This window comes from Thermobia domestica, chromosome 16, assembly GCF_964235325.1.
Source record: "Thermobia domestica chromosome 16, izTheDome1.hap1.1, whole genome shotgun sequence".
Lineage (NCBI taxonomy): Eukaryota > Metazoa > Arthropoda > Insecta > Zygentoma > Lepismatidae > Thermobia > Thermobia domestica.
Window position 1 is genome coordinate 56,668,611 of NC_137469.1, and position 19,919 is coordinate 56,688,529.

General features: G+C 36.2%; 1 protein-coding gene across 1 annotated transcript in view; it reads left to right on the plus strand.

Annotated features, from left to right (window-relative positions):
- Nucleotides 1–19,919, plus strand: part of Wnt2 (Wnt oncogene analog 2) — a 149,767-nt gene that overhangs the window by 118,249 nt on the left and 11,599 nt on the right. The window contains exon 3 of the mRNA XM_081742413.1: nucleotides 16,756–17,086. Within this exon, the coding sequence (XP_081598539.1) occupies nucleotides 16,756–17,086 (331 nt within the window). The remainder of the gene's footprint in view (nucleotides 1–16,755; nucleotides 17,087–19,919) is intronic.

Below are 19,919 nucleotides of genomic sequence, written 5' to 3' on the forward strand. Positions count from 1 at the left end.
GTAAGGAGGGAAGTCTTATTATAGTGTGCCTCGCGTTTATAAATTTCTTGTCAATCGCGTATTGTTTCACATAAGGTACATTTTGAATTCTTAAGAAAAATTGTCTTTTGTTCATTCTCCACAATGTATTTACTCTATTCTCCGCTTCAATTTCGGTTTCGTTTATAGGTTTGTCTGTCGCTGATAGCCACTGTATCATGTCGCTTTTAAGTGAAGACATAAATAGTCTTTTATTGATTTGAACATTGTGATAACTGGCATTATCAACGACAACAACGCTGTTTTCGGGAAGATTAGGAAGTAGTTTTTCATCGATCCATTTTGAAAAATTTCTACTGTTCATCATATGATAATCTCCACTTTTTCTGCTTAGATTTGGACAATAATAGAGCATTATCAACAAACCCAAATTCCCCTCCTGCATGGACCATAATACAGGGGTGCCCACAAGGGGGGCTATGACGCAAACTGCGTCATTGAAATATTTGGGGGGTTAAAATCTATATAAATATGTTTGATGAGGGGGGTAAAATTAATCGAAAAGAAGATTTTTTTCATGGAAGAACACCTACGGATAGACAATTGGGGGGTGCGTCATAGACATAAGGGGGGGTGGGCACCACTGCATAATAAGACGTGGCCCTTTTCCAACAGTTTCTGTTGCACCTATTTCACTCTTACTTTGCCAACACGCCAGTACTGAATGTGATGCGTGAATGTAGGTTTCATCTCAGGCCGGGCCCGTGAATTAATAATGTGAGGCCCGACTCGAGTTAGCATTTAGGCCCGACCCAAGGGCGCCGATTTCTCTGTAAAGTTGGGGGCATTCAGATGCAGAAGGTATATACATGAGGATTTTAAAGCAAATTGCATTCAAATTATGCCAAATAATGTATATTCATAAATACAATAGGGGGCCTACATGACCTTTGGGACCTCGAACATATAACTAGGGTGATAATTAAATCAAATATTTTAATTGCAACTATACCAAATATTTTGATCCGCACTTCTGGAAGAGGAACTAGCTGAAATAAAAGAAATCGTTGAACGAAGTTTTCTCTACTAGTTATAAGTTGTTATAGGTTTTTTTTTCTTTTTTACACAAGTTGTATCTTCGGCCTTGGAAGTTGAATAATTATTCATTCTTACTCAGAAGGATGGGGGGGCCGCAAAATATTAAACATTATAACACTTGAGACATAGTTTGTACTAACAATAGACTGAAAGCAGCTTATTTGTTGTCTTATATTGACAAAAATACTTTTGTCAACTCGTCTCATTGAAGTAAGACAGAAATATTTCCCTTTCAGAAAGGTGCGCCCCCCGTTCTGTATTCGCCCCTGGTTCAGTATCGTAATGTTCTAGTAGGCTCGGCTGTCAGTTCAGTCTTTAATGTGGAATCCAGAAAATTAAGCCATTCGCCTTTTGGTTTCTCTTCGTTTTAAAGCTTAATAACGAACATACGCAGAATATACTACCGTAGAATACGAAGAGCTACCACCGCAACGCATTTTCGAAAGCGGGATTAAATGAAATGGACCACTGATATGAGAATTACGAGTCGATACTGTAGGTATAACGCTACACGGTAATATTTGTCATTTATTTTAGCAGGTGATATTTGTTGTAGCATAAGTTTGCTGAGTTAGTATCACTGGTACTTTCAAGGCCAGATCAGTGGATGGAAGAGTAGTGGGGAGGGTGGTGGAATACGAAGTGCTCCGCAGCGATCTGCGCATCTTGGTTTGAAACTTGTCGAGTTATAGCTGTGCTGTAAGATGATTTTGACCTAAACTTCTTTTCTTTGTAATTCACTGATGTAGCTTTGTGAAATGGGACGAAATATTGTGATTTTTTTTTTGTTTGTTTTTTTACTTCAAGCTGAGTTCAGGAGGATTCTTTACATATTTCGGTACTAGAATCATTGGTATTAAAAATTTTCTATTATAACAAGAATTTTAGGAATGACTCAAGAAAATGCATCAAAAGATTGAGATCTTGGCCAATAATTAATTTTGGATCCGGGGCCGCAAAATTTTTGAACGGCTCCTAAATCAAGTTTTTTTTTTTTTCTGAATAAGTAAATCATACGGAGTTAAGTGATAGCTTGGGTTCGGCTACACTATATGTAGTTCTCCAGATATAAGGCCTACAAGAAAATTTTTGATTGAAATATATTAGATCTTTTGATGCGTTTTTGGATCAGGGGCCCCAAAAATCGAGTTTTTGTATTTTTTTAAGGAATTAGCACATCATATTGAGTTAAATGACAATCTTGGTTTGGCTACATTATATGTAGTTCTACTAATATAAGGCCTATAAGATTTTTTTTTTTTGCCTGAAATGTATTGGATCTTTTGATTCGAAAACAATATCATTGTCAATCTTAGCCATTGGAAGAAAAGAAAAAAGTTTATGCAGGCGCAAAAGATAATAATAAGAAAATATATGGGGAAAATAACCGTATAGTTAGTAGTTGATTCAAGATCAACTATTTAATGTATCAGGTCCTTGTGCAAATAGCCAGAAAACATGCAAAGAAATATCATAACGGAAGGTGCAAGTTGAGAAAAAAATAACTGAAAATATTCTGGTAGAATTCTTAAAAACAAAGAGGAAAAAATTGAAAGAATCTTACTAAAGAGGTGCTGCATAGGACTCTCTCTGAGTATATGAAGATCAGTCTCTATGTGTCTGTGTGTGTGAAAGAGTGAGTAAGTGTGTGTGTGTGTGTGAAAGAAGTACATATTACCATCTCGACCCAGGAGGGACCAGTAATTATCATCCAGTCGGCTTTGTAGGTGATTTATAGCACCATCAGTTATATGCGGCTGACCATGCTTGTTAAGACACATTTAGTAGTCCTTCGTTACCAGAACAAAAACTTAACTCTCACCACAAGAGGTTTCAATTTTTCTTCCGTTTCTTCTTAAGGAGAGGGAGAGGTCAAGCTTTTTTCCCGCAACTTTTTCGTAATATAAACTCCTTTATTCTCTACTCACATGTTTCATTTGTTCTTATTCATACGTGATTTCCTTTTTGTTTTAATATGGAGGACAAAAAAAGGATCTTAAAGAGCCGTGGAATGTAAAATGACAGCTTTGTATTTATAATTAGTATATCCGGAATTTTTCGCTACATATTTTAGGGGGAAATATGTATTGATAGTAAAAAGAGAAGAAAGAAAGAAATTAACGTCCCATGATTATGCTATGAGTCTAAACAAGATTATAATGCATGAAATGGTTGAATGAACGAATTGAGGAGAAATGGGAAAACCCCGAGAAAACCCGCGAACACGATGCTTGTACATCAGAAATCCCAGTTGGGCTGGCTGGGATCGAAATAGAATCCCATGCACTAGAAATGAGAATTCTACCTCTGAGCCCACGGTGACCAGAAAGAAAGATTCAAGTGAATTTCTTTCTCAGAGGGAGTAAAAAACAGAACAATGATATACAACAATTTATATATCTTTATTCCATTCTATTCAAAAGTTGGAGTATACTGCAATGCTTTTGTTAAAATTACACTTTCTGTTTATTACAAAATAAAGACAAACAACATGATGTCATCAATTACCGTTGAGTTCATTTTTCTAGTCGCTGCCTTAATATAGATTTTAATATAGATTTCTTATTCTGGTCACATTCTAATTTCTATGGATTGCAACACTGAAAATTCTTTTGATTCATATTTTCGGTTGTAAAATAACATGATCTATTATTGTGGTAAGGTATACTTCATTATCTCTTTTCACTTACAAAAAACGGGCAAAAGAAAAATGGTTAGCTTTTCTATCATTTTGACTAGTCTTCCCCTTTAACACGCACTGGGTCTGGTCTTTCTTCCCAATTCTAAACATATAAAACATATATCAGGATATGTGAAGAACAAGGAAACTGGTCTTGGGATAGGTAATCGAGCAGTTTCTTAGAGGACAGCATTTAGAACTGTAGCAACTAAGAGTCCACGTGGAGTTGACAAGTGACTGTCAATTGTTTAAAATGAGGGTTTTAGTTATCTAGGGTGTTTTCCGCTAGATACCTCGGACAACGACTTATTTATGGCACAAGCCAGCACACTCTTTATGTACAAAGTGCACTTCAGTTGAAGAAACTAACTTTAGGTGAAAGTAGGCCTTGGAAGTGGATACTCGTAAATGTAAATGAGCTGTAAATGCTATGAAAAATTCTCCAAATTTCAGTTTAACGTTTCACGATTATGCCCTTTAGGTCAAGAGAGACGATAATTGACGCAAGTGAAAAATGATGCTATCAGAATTAGTGGAATGAGAAAGTGAGAGGAAACGGAAGTACAACCCCGAGAAAACTCACGGACACGATGTTGTCCCCCACAAACTTACTTCGACGGGGATCGAATCAGGGAGGAAAGTTCTCCAAATTTTGCTTGAGAATAACTACTAGTTCTATACTTCACAATCTAAAATATTAAATACCTAATGTATAAGGAAATCTAAAATATTAAATACACCCACGACGTCTTACAACGAAATAACGTAACATTCATGCACTCATATCTATAGTGAGCAAAAACATAATCCCCCCCCCCCCACCATCCCAACACAGATAACAACCCAAATATACATAAGCTTTCAACAGTCAAACAACCCAACCACGTGCAGAAAATCCCACCTAGTTTTTAGTTAGGAGTTACCCATAATCCAACATGCTTGTAACAATTTTTCACGTGCTTACAACTGTTCTCATGTATGTCTGTATTTCACACTACAACACAAACACACAGAGATAGAAACATGGAGCAAAGCAGTAATGGAAAACAAGGCAGGTGGGTTATAGATAAATATGTCAACGGATGACATCAGCACCTGGCTAACGAGTGAATAATCTTGTTATGGGTTAGGATCGCTTGTTCGTTTGTATATATGTTGGTGTAACGGGATACCACAAAAAGCTAAAGCATGAAGTGTCAATACCGATCGATAGATTTATATTCTTTTAGTATCCCCTACAGGGTCTTCTTTATAAGCCGCCATTTTCTTCTTGTTCTTCCAATTGCTGGACGAAAACCAGTGTTGCAAATTGCATGCAAAGTTACTCTAATTTTTAGGATTAACAAAACAATCGATTTCGGGCTGTAAGTAGTATACTCTCAAACACGTCAAAGTGGCCGCTGTAGCTTAGTGGTAGAGCGTTCATGTCTGGTGCGTGGGGTCCCTGAATTGATTTCAGCTCACGCCAAGAGAACTTTGTGGTGGACAAATATCGTGTGCGTGGGCTCCCTCGGGGTTCTTTCGTTTCCTCCCACTTTCATCATTCCACGATTTCATTCATTTCTCATCATCACTGTCTCCTTTAGCCTAGCCGGCATAACCATGGTTCACTTCAAAAACGTTGAAGTTGACCACAAACAGTGGCGGATTGATGGTGGGTATTGAAGCGATCTTTATACGCCTAAATGATTTTATATGTACTATTGTTGTTGTTTGAATATTAAAAATTAGGCAGTAATAGTCCCTTTAGGGAAATGTTTCTCAAATTGTTGTCAGTGGCCACAAGCGGTCTTTTTAGATTGAACATTAATCAAAAATAGACAGGAAAAATAATCAAAATTCAAATGAATTACGTATCGCAAGCAGTGTTAGTTAGATTGAAGTTTATCGTTTCTTTCAGCACAAGGCTATATTAGACAACTTAACACAGATCCAAACTACATGAGTTCGTACCGGCACTCGAGCCTGGGTATCCTGTACCGAAGGCGCATGCACTAACAATATAACCAGAAGGGAGCTCAATCACACAATATACAGTAGTTGAGAATCTACATACATTAGATATGAAGCGACTTTCACTTTTTCTCTCATGCCTTCAATTACTGTATTTATATATACACATAAGGTATATATATATATATATATATTAGGTATACACCCCTACATTGATCAAGTATAACATTCTAGTTTATAGGTTTATTTGCTTCGGCTGTTCCGAGTTTAAAGTATAAGAAAAAATGCATTAAGAACAAATAATAAAGAAACTAAGTCTACCTAATGGATAACAGTAAGAAATGATATATAAAGCAATGAGTTTATCAGTACGGGACTGTATAGCTACTTTTGGACTATCCTGTATGTATTATTTTTTTTATTTAATACCAATATAAAATTCAGGCAAATTTAAACAGTTTTATTTTTAAAAAATAAGAATACTAGTTATAACATATGGTCTAAATACTGTATTTAAATCTGCTTTCAATGCAAGTTATAGTGGCCCCGGTAGAATAATCGCTAACGCTTCCGTTTTTCATGTGATCGGTCCCGAGTTCAATCCCTGGTGAGGACACTCGGTAGGAAAAGTATGAAAGCTTTTTCAGGGCAGCCGTCCTGAGTGAAGTTTTCCTGGGTTTTTTCTTCATTCACACCAGGAAAATACTGTAATGGTACCTAACATTCAGGTCCCAGACCCTTCCTTCCTTCCCTTTCCTTGGATAGTGTGATCGCCGAGGGATGTCTGCTTTGTAGGTAATGGTTATAGACGCCGAAAACCCAGAATTCTAATTTCTAATACTAATACTAATCAATGCAAGTTGTAAACCTATAGGAAGGCAAATTACTGAGTAAGAATGTTTCAAATTTAAAACTTAGCCTAGCGAAGGAAGTGACCAATTTTACAAGTTTTGTTGTAAAATAAAATCTGACTCCCTTGGAAAATTATCAACTTATACAATAATAAAAACTCTTGGCTCTTCTAAGAAAAAGATGACCTATTTTCACACATGTAGGCGCGAGAAATACTTGCCACATCGTAGGCTAGTATTATTACTCGAACATCTCAAATGTAATTCCGTCCCGAGCGTTCAGAATCCACCTGCACGTGAATTTGTTGAGTTTGCCCTTACTACTCGGAAAACATCAAATGGTTAGTGTTACTAATTCATACAATTACGTGTCCGCACTTTATCGGTGATTTCATTATTTTGGCAACTATATGTGGATATGATATAGCTCTATTTTGTCTATCTGAGTGCCCGAAAGCAGGTTCTAACTCATTTACCTAAAGCAGCTAGTTAGAAATTCTTAATACGGTAGAGCTGCAGAGCTCAAACCTGTTAGAGGTCCTTAATGAACTTCAAAAATAGTGCATGCTTCTCCCACTTTTTGTTTCGAAATTAGGTTCTTAGCATTCATGCTATAGATATTATGCAACATAATGAAACAAAATGATACATACCTACTATGCCTCCTAATAAACAGATATTTAAAATATACAAAGTCTGTCCTGAAAGTAATGTCAGTGAATTTAGTGTGTGACGCGACTGTACGTCGGAGCGCGGTCTAACTGGTTGAGATTGGCAGTGGGGGAACCCAGCTCAGCAGCGCTCCGTCACTCAGTGTGCTTCGAGCATCCGGACAGTGAGGACGGGCTTCTCCGTGAGGATTGTTTTTTGATCTTGTGCAGTGGAAATGCAGTGCTCGTAAGAACAAAGATTTGCGATCAAGCTTTGCGTGAAACTTGGCAAGACTGCTACGGAAACTGTTATTATGATCAAGACTTCTTACAAAGAACATGCCCTGTCAGATCGGTGTTTCGGAGGCACAAGGCCGTTTTGGAAGGCCGGGAAGAGGTCGAAGACGAAGACCGCGCCGGACGGCCATCCACGACCACCATGGCTGACAATGTGTCGCGAGTGAGGGAACTGTTGAACTCAGACCGACGATTAAGTGTTCGTTTAATGGCCGACATGTTAAACCTTCCGAAAACTGAAGTTCATGAAATCGATACAAACCATATCGACATGCGGATATGGTGTGCGCAAAAATGGTTCCAAAAGTGCTCACTGACGACCAAAAGTCACGCAACGTGCCAAGAAAACCTCGACATGTGCAAACGTGATCGAAAATTTTTGGACACCGTCCTTACAGGCGACGAGATTTCGGTATTTGAATACGACCCGGAGACCAAAAGGCAAACGGAGTGGCACATGCCCTCGTTCCCTCACTCGAAGAAAGCCAGGATAAGCAAATCAAAGATCACGATCATGCTTATCGTGCTTTTTGACATCCACAGACCGGTCCATCACGAGTTTGTAGAACTTGAAACTATTGTGAACTCCAAATTTTATGTGGAAGTCCTCAAAAGACTGAAACGCAGTGTTCAACGCATCCGGACGGACATTGTAGGCAATTGGAAGTTGCACCGCGATAATGCGCCAGTCCACAGTGCCTTCGTCGTCACCGACTACCTAGTCAAACCAGGAGTACCAACGATTTCCCAGCCCCCATAAAGCCCGGACTTGGCTCCCTCTGATTTTTTTTCTGTTTCGACGCCTCAAAACACCCCTGAAAGGCAAGTATTTTGGGACAGGGGACGGGAACAAAGCAGCTTGCACCACAGCGTTAAAGGACATTCCAGAGGAGGACTACCGCCATGCATTCGAGAGCTGGAATGCCCGTTGGAGCCGATGTATCGACGAAAAAGGAGACTATTTTGAATATTTTTAAATGCTTGTAATGATAAATTCAATAAATGATTTTTAATAGACTCACTGACATCACTTTCAGCACAGATCTTGTATGTACTTCTTAAGGTTGGAAAACAAGATTTCTGGGCTTCCAGCATCTATGGCCATGTTAGACCGTCATGTATAAGGAATGATGTTCCTCGGTAATCACACTATCCAAGGAAAGAGAAGGAAGAAAGGATTGAGGAAGGAAAGGAGCGTCCTGGGACCTTATATTAGGTACCGTCTCAGCATTTGCCTGGTGTGAACCTCACTAAGGATGGCTGGCCAGAAATTTTTTTTACACTTTTTCGACGGAGTGTCTCCACCGAGAATCGAACCCAAGACCGCTCACACCAAAGACAAGAGCGTTAGCGATTACGCTACGCATGGCCACTATATGTACTCTGTTCCATAAAAATATTTCAAATGGAAGATCATACTAACTACATTTCTAGAATCATTTACGTACATTAGTGACAATTTCAAATTATCATGGTGTAACACTAATTATTTAAAAAAAATACTTGTTGCTTTAATAATAAAATGTTTAAATATTATTTAAATATCTTTAGTCGCTGTCGCCTCTTTCTGGAGTCAGCGGACAGTGTTAGGAACAACTGACATAGGGATTAAGCACATAACATCAAGATAATTTGGTCTGTAACTTGTTGGCAACACTGATTGTAACAATCCAATTATTTCGTCAGTTATGTTATTATTGATTTCTTCCTTACGTAATATATTTTAGAGACTCAATTCTTCAGTGTAGCTCTCGTTCATTTTTCTTTTCAAGCATTATGCTATACGTTACAGGTGTCGCTAACGCCTTGCTTCGTAATTGTCCCCTAAAGTGCCAATTACTCTTAAAGTACATATAACACGAAAGAATAATGGTTTCCTACTGATGAAGAGATAAGTATAAGAGATAAGTATTTCTTCTTTATCTTCCACTATCCCTGAAGGAATAACCGATCATTTTGTGTAGTGTCTGCTTCAGCAATAAATTTTTATGAACTTAACCTTATGTACTGGTTGACGGTCTTCATATGTCTTGTTAGTTTCAGTTGGTCTACTAGTGACATCTATGTTACTTCATTATTAATAGGCTTTGAGTGTCGAAATGTTGAAGTGCTTATTAGTACATCTTTTTAACATTTACTGCGGGTTCTAAAAGAAATGTATTTCCTTGTCTTCTAGAATACTCTCTATAAAATATTAACACAAATATTTGTGTTGTTGCGTAATAAGAAATATGGATAATAGAAGGGAATAAAGAATTTAGTACTGTTTAACTGTAGTCACTAGTAGATCGAAAAGGATTGTTTTGAGGGTGGGAGGATTGCTTTTTGAACGACGGAAGTTCAAGAAACGGTCTATTATATATTGGTAGACAAAGAAGACAAACAATAAAATTAGCTCTTTATACCCTAAAACCAACTGAGTTTTAAAAAAATAGTAGTTTTTGGAAGGAGTAGTCAATAATGACGATGCAGAAGGGAGGGCGACCCCCGGCGACAACGTCTGTCCCGGCAGTGTTGTATTGTAATGTAGTGCAAGTAATATAAAATTTATTTTCGGTATACGAAACAATAGCTTCTCCCCACAAAATGTTTCTGCCCTTCTGATTGCTCCCTCAAAAAAATTAACGCTGGCGTCATTATAGCCCTTTTGCTCTCCCCATGGACCCGCCACTGACTGTAACATTTCTTAAGGTGGAACTTGTAAAATGCAGATTTGCCATTTATTCAGAAGAATAGAAACTCTATTTTACTCACTAGTGGGAATAAGGTTGCAATTGCCAATTGGGTTTTGGGGGGTCTATTTCTCCTCTTCTAGAGAAAATAAAGGTGAAATGGGGGAAAAAATAGGACTTTACTTGGCATGCATTTAGAAAATTAAATAGCAATTTTCATATTAACATTTAAAAGTGTCAAAAGTCGGACCTTCCCAAATTTATAAAGGTAACCAAGGAAGTTTACTAGTTGTTTTCACCCACCACCTTCGAACATCGATATGTCACCTAAGACGTACCTGGAAAATCAAAAATAGTCCCCATCACCATCGACGACCTTCTGCCAACGGTCTGGAACGCCATGAACTTCATCGCGATAGAACTTGCTGAGCAGTGAAGCGAAGAATTTATCAAGTGCATTTTCCACCTCTACTAGGGATTTGAACTGGCGTCCTCGAAGGTGATTGTCCAAGGAATGGAACCATGGGCACCCGAAGGGAAGGGCAGGGTGGGGCTCGGGCTCCCCTGTGGCTCACGAAAATGTATACGTAATATACCGTAGCATGTTGGATATACCCACACCAACAACTGACCTTCGCATTATCTCCATTCGCATTCAACTCAAGGTGTAAGGGCCAATGAAACACAGACCTCCACAAAAAGTAACAGAACTTTCTTGGTTACCTTTATAATTGGTTTCTTGGTTACCTTGGTTACCTTGGTTTATAATTGACCCTCTACTTAATTTAAATATTAATTCCCAAGAGACATTTCAGTAACTCATATTGCGTCATGAATCCCCTTTATGGGCGCCGTTGGTTATTGTTATTGATTGTTAATGTTTCAAATTTAAGTTGGCATCGCGCGCTCTATCAGGACACTTGTAAATGTCGTTACATACGCTATGAGTGTGTTAAACTGTGCAGGCAATTTGCCATTTTAAAACTACTAGCTGTATAAAATGAACTCTGGTAGATAGTAGGGTGCAGCGTTTTGCCACTTTTTTTTTTTTTCTATAGATCTCAGATAGTGAAGACGATCAGGCACTAGAAGTTTCAATTTCCTCCGATAGATATCAACCGATGATTGCTACCATCTATCGGTGATTTATGCAACTTGTACTTTGTTTCAATATTAGAAAATGGGATATGGAAAACTACTGTTCTAGTGAGAGCTACCTGTGAAGATGTTAACTGATTGGTTCCATTAACGAGCTAGGCCGAGATAATTGCAGTAGAAAAGCTACGTATCCTTTTATTATAGACAACCAACATGTCTTTGCTACTGTACGGGTTGCATAGAAGCTAGGGAAAATTATAGATTTTAAACGGGATATGGGTAACCACACTTGCAAATATTGATTGATTGATTTTGAGTTTTACTTCCCGTTCAGCAGCGAGGCTATATGAGACGTGGACCTACTGATTAACGTGGAATCCAAACCACATGAGCTCCCGCCGGGAATCGAACCCGGGTCTCCCGCGCCAAAGGCGCGTACGCTAACCGCTTAGCCACGAAGGAGCTCACACTTGCAAATAAATAAATAAAAATGTAATGAAATCTTTGAGTTTTACGTTCCACAATTATGCCAGTGAGGCTAAAGGACACGGTGATGATGAGAAATGAAAGAAATAGTGGAATGAAGATAGTGGAAGGAAACGGGGAAACCCCGAGAAAACACACACACACGGTGTTGGTCCACTTTGCTTGGCGGGGGCTGGGATCGAATCCGGGATCCCGACCGGGATTTGAATCCAGTACCATTTACATGTACAGACCTTAATGCAAGATTAATCCTCACAATATAAGCCGTTCACCACCAGACTATTTCACTTTAAGAGAGCTGGGTTACAGAACCACGCCACCGATCCCGGTCACTGCATTAGGTGAAATTAGAATCGGTCTATTTTCTTCCCTAAGAAGAGTAATTTACTTATAGGTGAAAATTTTGATTATATTTATAAATGAATATCCTATGAATAGATGTAAAGAACACATTTTTCTTTCTCGTGGGAAATAAATATTTTTTTTTTTTAAAAAAAAAAGTGTATAGTTGATTGGTTGCAAGAGTTTTAATCAACCTTTTCTAGAAAACAGTTCAAGAGGTGCTGCCTCGTCTCGAAAAGATATCGTAAAAGTGTTGTCCCGTCTCAGAAAGTTAATCTGTTTTTTATTTGAAGATCTCTGTCTCGCCTCGTCTCGACTGGATGATCCTATTCCGACTTTTTGTCATATATTATTCACTATCTTAGTCTACAATACGACAGCAATTTATGTCTCTCGGGAAAAATCTTGAAAGAAAAACCTTTAGTTTAAAAGAAAGATCATAACTTTTTCTCATAGGATATTTGCTCAAATATGACTCTAACGAATTTCGACATATTTCATTAATCACTACAGTCTATGATATAGCAGAATTCATTTCCTAGGGTGTAAATTATCAAGGATTTTCTGTGATATTTTTTCTTGAAAACGGTTCTAACGATTTAGTTCATTTGATTGGACCTAGTATTGGACATCCCTTTCCAGCACCGAGGTTATATAAGACAAGACCTATTGTTGTTCAAAGTGGAATTGAATTTATTTGAATTTACTGGCCCTTTTCAGTAAAAGGCTATATGAAACGGGAGTTTCAAGGCTGTAAGGTACCTTTTTCACTGTCAATGCTATATAGGACGAAGTTGTTATTTAAATTGGGATTAGATTGATTTGAATATAACGTCCCTTTTCAGCGCCGATGCTATATAAGACAGGACCCGCTATTTAAAGTGGGATGATTGGATTGATTTGAATTTAACGTCCCTGTTTTGTGCCAGTGGTATATAAGACGAGACCTGTTATTTAAAGTGATATTAGATTGATTTCAATTTAAAGCCTAATTTCAGCACCGAGGCTATATAAAACCAGTACTTCTGTTTTTAAAGTGCCACCTGAACTTCTACTCGTGTTGGATTGTTTGGTTATAGTTTAATTAATGAATTGGGGCCTAATATTTAAAGTACTAGAATTGGATTGATTTGAATTTAATGTCTCTATTCAGCGCCATTGTTATGTGAGACGGGATCTATTATTTAAAATAAAATTGGATTGATTTGAATGTAACGTCCCATTTTCAGCACCGATGCTATATGGGACTGGATGCGTTATTTAAAGTGGGATTGGATACAAATGAAGTTAACGTCGCATTTCAATACCGAGGCTAAACAAAACAGAACTTACTGTTTGAAGTGGCATCCGCCCCCCAAACTTCTACTTGCGTTTATTTTATTGTTTGGTTGAAGTTTAATGGAAACGTCAGTACAGAGGTTTTTTGGTTCCTTTCACGATACAACGAGAATCGAACCCGGAACTAATTCTTACTTCATCAATAAGCCTGCAATGTGGCATAAACCTTTCTCTCGGAAACCTCAGGAAGGACAGGTTACTGGTGGGTGAAGATTAATTTCCTTCCAATATATGTATAACACAGTGGCTCTGTGATAGAGCATTCACCTCGTCGATCCAAAGCTATGTGAGTTCGAGGTGAACAATATCGGGTCGGTAGTTTCTCTTGGGGTTCTCCCGTTTCCTCCCAAGTAGTCATTCCATCTATCGTTTCATAAGCATTCAGTTTCATTAACCTCTGTCTCCATTAGTCTATAAGGCATCATGACGGGACGTGAAAAAAAAATTCATATATATTAACATACTTAAATAAAACTATATATATATATGTATACTATTTGGTATTTTCGAAGTTTCTCAAGAAAAAGATTTGCCGCCGGTACGCCATACCGTTGCGTACCGCCAGAAACAAAACACTGTTTAAACTAAAGCTACGAAACACTTCCATTTAATGGGTGTAATCTTTTCGGTCCTAGTACTTTTTTTTTTTTTTTTTTTTTTTTACTGAAGTCGTTACGCGAAAATTTTCCTGTTTTTCATTCAAGACTCAATTTCTCAAGAATGTTGTCCACCACAAACTTAGTTGACCGAGGATCGAACCAGGGACCCCACCCAGCAGAGGTAAGTGCTCTACCACTAAGCCACTGTGACCTTTATTATAAGATTACCTCAGATAAAAATACAGGTGTGTGTGGGCGTTTCAGGTCTTCATTCCTTTTTTAGCATAACCGTTCACTGAAATTAATAAAACTCTTAGTTCTCAAAATGGTCGAAAAATGATTTCGAGTGATACCACCATGGCAGAGAAACCAATTTATTTGCGCTCAAGAAAATTTACAACCAAGTAGCTGGATGAGTAGAAGAAATGTCAAGTCCCACAAATTAGGATTTGTATAGTGTTTATATCTCAATCAGTTTTACTTTTTCCCCCCTTTCAGACATATGTGAAGGAAGACCAAATGTGGATGTTGAGACATCCTGTTCTTGTCTAACTGGTCAGTCACGCTAATGTGTGTACAAAACTGATATAGAAGAACCAGCTTCCGAATTATACATTTCCAACTAAAGATTCTACGAATTAACAATTAGTATTCTGCAAAAAAATATACATATAAAGTCTTAATTGAAAACTTTATCGTAAGGCATTTTAGAACAAAAAAGTTGCCAGAAACTTATATATATATATATATATATATATATATATATATATATATATATATATATATATATATATATATATATATATATTATTGCTATGTCTTCTGTTGCTAGTATCATGATAGTGTGTTACTGATCAGTGATTACCCATTCCAGTTCATAGATCAGTCTCGCGTAAAAGTTTGTCTTTTCTTCTTCTCTCTATATAACAAAATTAAGTGGTTCTTATTTTTCTATTAAAAGATTCAAGGGGAATTTTTTAGCAGTTAAAATTTGTTCACGAAACTATTCTCAAAACTAGTTACAACTTAAGATATATACGTTATATATATATCAGATCGAAATGAACAAAATTACATGTTTAAAGGCGAATTATCATTCTTTTTTTTTTTTTTTTTTTTTTGAGAAAATCGAAAGAAACTATTTTTTGGGACGTTACAATGTATGTCTTACGTTGTCAATGTAATACAGTTGATAGCTTTTATTGTGGTCCAATAGTATTTTTTTGTTATTAATTTATGTACTCTTTAAGAGAAATACGGACCGTTAAGTAGCCAAAATATACATCGTTGGTTAATTTTACTCAGTGATTCTCATACTGCTTGTAATTTGATATTTGGTTTAGAAGTTTCTTTCACATTATTGAATTGTAACTATTACCTTTCTTTACTTTTATTTCTCTAGACAATGAAGACGAATCTGTTCAGACAAAATCTAAGACTATCTTTAAAATTGTTGGATTTGAACTAATACCTTTGTTTACTTCTGTTTTTCTAGACAATGAGGACAAATCTCGAGACAAAATACTAGAATTTCTTTTACATTATTGGAGTGTAACTATTACTTTTGTTTTTCTAGACAATGAAGACGAATCTTCAGACAAAATCTAAGACTATCTTTAAAATTGTTGGATTGTAACTAGTACATTTGTTTACTTTTGTTTTTCTAGACCATGAAAACAAATCTTCAGACAAAATACTAGAATTTCTTTTACATTATTGGAGTGTAACTATTACTTTTGTTTTTCTAGACAATGAAGACGAATCTTCAGACAAAATCTAAGACTATCTTTAAAATTGTTGGATTGTAATTAGTACCTTTGTTTACTTTTGTTTTTCTAGACAATGAAGACAAATCTTCAACAAAATACTAGAATTTCTTTTACATTATTGGAGTGTAACTATTAATTTTGTTTTTCTAGACAATGAAGACGAATCTTCAGAAAAAATCTAAGACTATCTTTAAAATTGTTGGATTGTAACTAGTACATTTGTTTACTTTTGTTTTTCTAGACCATGAAAACAAATCTTCAGACAAAATACTAGAATTTCTTTTACATTATTGGAGTGTAACTATTACTTTTGTTTTTCTAGACAATGAAGACGAATCTTCAGACAAAATCTAAGACTATCTTTAAAATTGTTGGATTGTAATTAGTACCTTTGTTTACTTTTGTTTTTCTAGACAATGAAGACAAATCTTCAACAAAATACTAGAATTTCTTTTACATTATTGGAGTGTAACTATTAATTTTGTTTTTCTAGACAATGAAGACGAATCTTCAGAAAAAATCTAAGACTATCTTTAAAATTGTTGGATTGTAACTAGTACATTTGTTTACTTTTGTTTATCTAGACAATGAAGACAAACCTTCAGACAAAATACTAGAATTTCTTTAACATTATTGGAGTGTAACTGTTACTTTTGTTTTTCTAGATAATGAAGACAAATCTTCAGATAAAATGTAAGAATTTCTTTAATATTTTTCATTATTGAACTGCAAACATTACCTTTGTTTACTTTTGTATTGCTAGGCAAAAGTATAAACATTTCTTTAACATGATAGAGAATGCAACATAATTGGATTGTAGCCCTTGTCTTTATTTACTTCTTTAAGGGAAATAGGGATAAATCTTCAAATATGTTTTTCTTTGACACGATGTATCATGATTGGATTATAACTTGCATTTTTTTTTAATTTCTTCTTCTTCTAGGCAGTGAAGATGAATCTTCAAACAGAGTGTAAGTGCCATGGAGTATCAGGTAGCTGTACGATGAAGACATGTTGGAAAACATTACCACCTTTTCGACAAATAGGAGATTATGTAATGGTGAAATATCAGCGAGCAAAAGCAGTAGATCCAGTAACAGACAAGCGTCCGAAAAAGCCACTGTATTTAAAACTTAAAAAGTCCCGGAGGCCACATCGAAAGCCAAGGAGATCCGATTTAGTGTATTTGCAAAATTCGCCCAATTACTGCGAAAGAAACTTATCTCTAGGTTCATTAGGAACTGTCGGCAGGAAGTGTAATCGAACATCCAAAGGTGAGTTCTTATATTTAATTAAAATCTATATTCATAATGAAATAATTATAGTTTAGGCAAAACGATTCAATATTCCAATTCACTGCTTCATTACAAGTGATTTGAGTACGTGAAGAGTTGGAGCAGTGAATCAAAACAATCCTAATTCAATTGACAAATGAAGCATTAAGCAGTAAAGATACAGAATATGTATGTCATTCAAATAATAATTTTTGAATCAGTTTTGATGAAAAAAGAGAAGTTCATCCGTAAGTTCCTATTTTGTAATATTTTTAGAAAATGTTCATACCGTAAGTTCAAAATATCACACAAATCAGTCTATTGGATATTGGATATGTAAATTGTCATAATTTATTCCAAAAAGTAACAATTGTCATAATATAAACAAACTTAGTTCAACCAGAACATGGTACTGGCTTAGATTCTCTTAAGGAGAGCACTAAAAAAATAATAATAATGTCACAATTATTCACTTCCATTATTCATTCGTTTCTTTTAGATTAAAGGGCATAACTATGGCACATTGGACTACCAAAATATCAGACGTTGACTTACACCGTTATTTCAATTTTAAAAACTTACAATTAAAAATTGGTGTTATTAGTGTATATGATGCCTTAGAGGATACAGTAATACACAATAAAGATAAAATAAAGTCATACAAGACTGAGAATGCTCAACTGGTACCATCTTATTCCCCCAGTTTTTCACAAGCTCCGTCCTTCGTGGGATATTGTGGTGTATTCTTTTTCAGTTAAACATATTGGAGATACAAGTAAATACTAGTCTCACAAGTTATTTTTATTTCTCATGAAACAAGATAAGTCAGATGTGAAGAGAGATTCTGCTGGAGAAAAAGAGACTCGTTTCACTCTCAAACGGGCGAATAGCACGAATCATTGTTTCAGTACTATAGTTCTAATCTGAAGTGTGCAGAACTTAGATTGTATTTGTTTTCTGGTTTCTAGGAAGTCCCCAAATCATGGGTTGAACTCTGCCAGGTTGCGATCAAACCTTAGGATTCGGTACCTGTAATGTTGGGACGGGGATATAAGGCTTGTCTTAAAACACATGGACACCAACAATAGAAGATTTTGCTAGATTTTTATTCGCTAGGGTAGCTCCCTCCAACACTTTGGTCTGATAACAAAGACACCTTTCCTTCTGCACGGAGGAGGTGAAGTGTGCCTAACTTTTAAGGTGATGCAAACTTACTTAGATCAACGAACTTCGCTTCAGTTTAGCCATATGAATTTTAAGATCTATTTTAACTAAGTATGAACATTTTCTGAAAATATTACAAAATAGGAAAATTTAAAATAAAACCACTATTCCGATTCGACTTACCATGAAACATTGAAATCATTGTTCCCATTGGCTACGAGACATGATTTAAAATATGAAATTTTATATTTGGCCTGTCTCTAGTAATTTTCAGTTATCTCAGCTGATGATAATTGTTACGTCAAAGTGAAATTATACAAACATTTCTGTCTTTATATAAAATTTCATCAACATCTCTTCAGCCGTTTTTCGTTGGTTATGTAATACACGAAGCCTATTTTATTCATACATATGACAATAAAACAAAGAGTATTTTCTACATTGAATTGCAAATATAAATAGCAATCCCGGGATCTCGGAAGTATATTCCATGTGTACTTATAGCCCATAGACAATTTTTATTTATATTATTTTGGTATAAAGGTATCATTATACACAATCATATTCATACATAAATATTCACATGAGAAATTGCTCCTGTCTACTTTATAGGGAAAAAGAAGTTCATGAAACAACATTTCTCAGACTGAAAAAATGAAATATTTAAGTTTTACGTCCCACGATTATGCCGGTTAAGCTAAAGGAGACGGTGATTATGAGAAATGAATGAAATGGTGGAATGAAGAAAGTGAGAGGAAACGGGAGAACCCCGAGAAAACCCACGAGCTCGGTGTTTGTCCACCACAAAGTTCACTTGGCGGGGGCTGGGATCGAACCCGAGACCCCAGGCACCAGAGGTGAACGCTCTCCACTGATCCACCGCGGCCCCTCATTTCCCAGACTGAGGTACAGTACTTGCTCTAAGTAAAACATTTATTCTAAATATAACAACAGGGCAAGGTGCTTCAAACACGAAAATATCAATAAAACATTTATTTTAGCTGGTTCTTTTGAAGGAAACTAGCCATGGTATAAAATAACTTTAAAGACAATACAGCGCTCATTAATAGGATACGTTAGTATCACTCTTTTATTTAGGTGAATGAAAGATCAAGTTGTTTGAATTTGTTTACTGTTACGCACATACTTTTAAGGTATCACATAATGCCAACTTGATCAAGCCTACACGTTAATAGATAGAACTACAATGTACTGAGCAAAATGTATTTTTTTAATTTATAAATTTAAGAGGTGTGATGAAAAAATACGGTGAATAATTTTATTAGAAACAAATTCATTTCCAATAAACTTACATGGAATTTGATGTAATCGCCTTCAAACTACTGTTCTTGGCTAGCAATACACTTATTCCAAGTTTCAATCTATGACTGTAACCATTTCTGGAAAGCTTCTTTTGGAAGGGCGTTCAGCTGCTTTGTCGTGGTCCTCAGAAATGTCAGAAATGTGTCAAAACATTTTCCGTTAAGCACGGTTTTAATTTTGGGAACGAGCCAGAAGTTGCATGGTACTATATCCGGAGAATACTGTGGATGTAGACAAACACTAATATTTTTATCGATTAAAAACTCCTGTTCGTCAGTCAAAAGTCGGGGAACAAATTTCACACCCACTCTTCCCATTTGGAAATCGGCGGTTAAAATGGTTTGCA